The sequence below is a fragment of the Sinocyclocheilus rhinocerous genome, unplaced genomic scaffold (genome assembly GCF_001515625.1).
Source record: "Sinocyclocheilus rhinocerous isolate Xijiao unplaced genomic scaffold, SAMN03320098_v1.1 scaffold805, whole genome shotgun sequence".
Lineage (NCBI taxonomy): Eukaryota > Metazoa > Chordata > Actinopteri > Cypriniformes > Cyprinidae > Sinocyclocheilus > Sinocyclocheilus rhinocerous.
The window spans coordinates 387,355-392,211 of record NW_015646430.1 but is presented as its reverse complement, the minus strand read 5'-3'; the positions used below and the strand labels follow the sequence as shown (position 1 = coordinate 392,211).

At 42.1% G+C, this 4,857-nt stretch overlaps 1 protein-coding gene across 1 annotated transcript; it reads right to left on the bottom strand.

Annotated features, from left to right (window-relative positions):
* Window positions 1-255: 255 nt before the first annotated feature.
* Window positions 256-4,613, bottom strand: LOC107707796 (transmembrane protein 151B-like). The gene is made up of 2 exons (XM_016511889.1): window positions 4,059-4,613; window positions 256-2,618 (listed from the first exon to the last, which is right to left on the bottom strand). The coding sequence occupies exons 1-2, from the start codon at window positions 4,143-4,145 to the stop codon at window positions 1,215-1,217; spliced, it is 1,491 nt and encodes a 496-aa protein (XP_016367375.1). The 5' UTR covers window positions 4,146-4,613; the 3' UTR covers window positions 256-1,214.
* Between the last annotated feature and the right edge of the window lie 244 nt (window positions 4,614-4,857).

Genomic DNA, 4,857 nt, shown 5'->3' with positions numbered 1-4,857 from the left:
ACACAATGTTGATAAATGCTTTTGCAACCTTTATACACAACAGGTAACGGACCAGAGATATATAGGCAATATCTGGATCGACTGGATGAATGAGATAAAAAAAAAAATGTCTTTGAAAAGCTCTAGGCCAGCTCTTTTTGAGTGTCATTACTTCTTTTCAGCATTCAGGTATCATTGGTAAAACCATGTTGAATTGAGCTTTCATGAGGCTGAACCATTGTTATGGTTAATGCAAAACAATGTTAACTAATTGATAAATGAATGTACAGCTGCATAAAGAAACATATGTATTTCCTCTCTTATACTGTGTTTAATTGATCCTTTGCATTTAATCTGATCCACTGCAATTTCCGGTCAAGTACAAGAGCAGCCGCAAGCCATTAAACCCCTAAAACATTCACTAATAGTCAAGCCTGTTCATGTCTGTCTTCATTAAATAATCAAGTCCTTGTTGGTTAGTTTGTACACTACATACAAGCGATGTAAAGAAAAGCTTCAACAGTCATACATTCCATTGTAAATTGTATATGTTTAAAAGGCATAACATACCAGAGGTTAATAGTTGCATAGCCTGAAATGTATCATATGGTTTCCTAAGAGGTTTGAGATAGTGTTCCGAACATCGCCATAATAGTCCATAATAGTATATAGTCTTGCCTGATACGGTTAAATCACAATACAAGTACAAATAACCCATGATCTTTTTCTCACATACAGTAAGGAGTGTTCTTATATGAATGTAAACCATATATTTCATGGTCCAATAGAATCCACTACATGAGAGGAACAAAGTAACATTCTTTTACAGATGATTTGACTGATCTAACTTCAAGTGCAACATTTATGAAGGTCCATCAAGGTGAAAATGGTCATACTTGTAGAAAAAAGACCAGGTTTTTGCTCTGTGGCCAATGTTATTTATAGCTGTCAAAAACATATGAACAAAAACAGCCCATTTTTGCTGTCCTAGATAGCAAGTTAATCAAAATTATTACTTGTACCAAGAACTCCAATGCTTTGTTTGCATTATTGCTATAAATATGTATTATTGGAGTTATTTCTCAATTGCTCCGTCCATTGCTGTAAGCATATGTGTTGTGGGCCAATACATATTCCAATAAATGATTCCTGAGTAACAGGACACATCTGGTATTGAGATTTTTCTGCATTATCGGAAAGACTCTCACGTCTTTTGAACTTCTTTCGGTGGTCCATCATAAAGACGTCTCCACGCACGAGCTGTTCCTATGGAAGGATCGGTGATTGGGGCAACTCTCATTGCAATGGACGATAAGCACCGGGAAGTACAGCGCATCCTGGTAGGGCGGTGGGTCTTCCTCGTCAACATTGATCTGTCCGGACAGGCATCGCGTGTTCTCGCTGGGGCTCTCTGGTTCGTCCAGACTGCCGCTCCCGCTTCTCCAGAAGCAACTGCGGCGGGAACCGTACAGTCTTCCCAAGGAGAAGCGACTCCCGCTGAAGGGGGTCCGTGGACTGCCGTTGCAGATGCTGAGGGCGCTGCGGGAGAACACGGAGGAGCTGCTGATGGCGCGATGGCAGTGTTCACAGTTCTGCCTGACGCCTCCTGAACGTTGCGCCAGGTCCATCAGACCCGCCTCGGAGTAGCTGGGCACCAGCTGCTGGTTGGATCGAATGTGCCACTCCAGTTCGGTGCTGTCGATGGTGTTGACCCTCGGGATGCGTCTACAGTAAGGTCTCACGTCGCAGGGCGTCACAGGTATGTAGTCGGCAGCAAAGAGCTTTTCCACACGGTAATGGACATAAGCCGTGCGGTACTCCGTCAGCACCCGTAACGGCCAGGATAAGGTAAGAAAGGCCGCTGTCCAGAAGACGGAGTTGGAGATGTACCAAGGATGGTGGTCGGGGTTGGAGAAGGCAATCATGTACTCTTTGAAGTCTACGTTTTTCAGGTGCATCCCTTCCCGAGCCTCCATATAATCATCCAGTCCTTCGTTGTCAGTGAAGAACCTTGCCCGTTGGGTCAAATAGGAGTTTTCGGACTCCACGCTGGCGAAGCTAAAGCACTTAGTGAACCTCAGTTTGGTGATGGCTGACTTTTCCAGACCAGCTAGCTGCTTGGAGACATCCTTAACTCCACAGTGGCCGTAGTCGAACTCTGCCTCGGCTACATGCGTGTTCACCCTCTCGTGATACACCTGCGTGGTGGTGTACGCGTCTCCGTTGCGGTACCTCGTGACTTGCCGCGTCCGCCGAACGTAGTGGTAGCTGATTGCCTTCCACCAGATGCAAGGCTTCGCCTGCTGCATCCTCTGGACTCTTTCATAAATCCCCTCCATGTGCACTTTATACTGAAGCTCATTTCTGGCATGACAGTGCCAGCACTCCACCAGGTATACGACATAAAGCATGATGAGAAAGGCCAGGGGGATGTAGATGTAGCCATCAGAGCAGGGACTGTCATGATACATCATGGACTTCCCTTTGTAGGCACTGTCAAATGTCAACCGGGTGACCTTGGTGACGTGGCACCACACCATGGCTCCCATGCAGCCGTACATGAGCATGGACAGCAGAAGGCATTTCCAGAACACCTCTCTGCACATGGACTTGTTCAGTGACTGTTTCACAGGCCTCTGCTGCTCGTCGTCAACCACAAGAGAACAAAGAGAATGTAGATGAGTTAAAAAGGACATCGAAACGGTAAGTACAGTGAATTACGCAAATGCATTGCCATGCATGTCGTTGTTTGAAAGCAAGATTTGCACAAATGTATTCATTTACTGGTTAATATTCGTGCAGTATCGTACCAAGAGCAGCACATATCTAATGGCCATTAGTGCTTGGCCAGTATATTTCTTTCAGTATCTAGAGATGAATGAGAGAATGCTTCCACATACAAAAATCCATTATAAACCATCTTAAATGTTCATACATCCAGCATGCATCTGACATATGCATTACATGCAACTGCTATGATGTAATGTATGTCAGATGCATGCTGGATATATGAACACTGAAGATGGATTATAATGGACTAAAATGGGTGTTTTTATGCACAAGTTTACTTTTTTGTCATATCTGTCGTTTGTACATGTTTTTGTAAGCAATGTATATCTCTTTAGTATTTCATTGAATCTTGAACTTTCTTTTTTGAATCTAAATTGTTTGGTGTTCGGATTTCATTTTTTAGACACTTGTTTTAAGCAATATTTACCTGTACTGTAATAGTTAGTAAAACTTAAAAAAAAAAAAAAATATATATATATATATGTATATTTTTTCATTTTCCATTTTCCCTTTTGGACTTTTTTTTTGTCACCTGTGTATATCTTAAATAAAACCTTCCTCTCCTTGGATGGACTGTAGGCCTCCCTATTTTTTTTTATTTTTTTAATCTAAATTAGTTTGGTGTTCAAATAAACATTTACTTTAAACAATATGTACTACAATATTTACTAAATATGACAAAATTCCTTAAAAGAAATGGAAAATGTTCATTATCCATATACAAAGCTGTTTGTAGATTTTGAACCCGATACAACCTTGTTGAAACAAGCCTAAGATGGTTTGCTGGTCTCCCAGCTTTGTATTAGCTGATTGTAAAGGCTTTTTACATGCTTTTCACACTTTAAGACCAGCATACCAACTAGCAAACCGTCTTAGGTTGGTTTAGTCTGCACTACTACACCTACAGTAATCTGCCAAATGAGCATGACCAAATATCGGCCTGGCCAGTATATTGGTTTATCACTATCAATGATTGAGTATGTGATCAATCAGCATTGTCTGGCTTAGCTTCAGGTATCATACTGGGTGTCATTTGATATGTAGTATCATGCATTAGTGGATTTTACCTCTATTGCTTACAATAACAAAGACTGGTCGAACTGTCCGCCTGTTATCTGATAAAGCCAATCTCTGCTCATGCATTCTTACTGCAGTGTTATCTACATAAACTTGCATGCTTCCATGTTGTGAACATCGATGCTCATATTTACATTTTTTGTTTCACTTATCACGCGCTATTCACGCATCGTCATGACTGCAAAATGAAAACAGCATCAGTTATTCAGTACCTCCTCTCTAGTGCCGTCTGGGTCGTCCTCGAACACAGTGGTGGTGCTGCTCTCACTGGCTGTCGCAGCGGATGCTGGAGGGGACATGGCTGGAACAATGACGGGGTGTGGACCACCTCAAACTCTCCCCAGACTCCTCAGCATCCAGTAATCACAAACCAATGCAACCAGCGCTTTTAAATCAGTCTGTCCATTCCGTCATGCATTTTGAAATTGAATTTCATCGCTTAATCCTGTTTACAACACCTGCGATTTGATTAGGCAATTTGTGCACCGTATGCGCGCATATGCATCTTTTGAATGACTAATAATCGAATGATCGTATTATAATCATATCAAACGCATGCATTAAAAAATCTGACTGATGCGGATTCACAGAGCGTCTGATTAGCCGCCATACCTCCTGTACGATAACGCGAGCGTGAGACGCGTTTCTGACGCCATTAAAGAAAGAATGTGGTTTATGCCGCTCAAACTGAGTCCTTTGGCGAGGATTTGCAATTCCAAATTGGGAATGTTAGGGGCTGGATAGTGTCGTTCCCGCAGGGAGAGGTTGAGGGGTGGGGAGGATGATGAGGAGGATGATGGTGGTGGTGGTGCTCGGTGAAGCTCCTGACAGCAGATGTCGACAACCGAACGCAAAGAAATGTACACGCTACTGGTGAAATCCACACATGCAATCAAAGAAATGAAATACTATATCCAATATCTAAAAAAAAAAAAAACATATATCCTACAAATAGTTTACAAATTAATGCAAGTTATTTTACTCTAAAAAGTTGCAACCTGTATTGCACTT

What these genes read in the sequence shown, in the direction of transcription:
- LOC107707796 (XM_016511889.1), bottom strand. Translation starts at nt 4,145, where the DNA reads ATGTCCCCTCCAGCATCCGCTGCGACAGCCAGTGAGAGCAGCACCACC. An exon ending in CAGACGGCACTAGAGAGGAG is followed by an intron (nt 2,619 to 4,058) that starts GTACTGAATAAC and finishes GACGACGAGCAG; the next exon opens with CAGAGGCCTGTGAAACAGTC.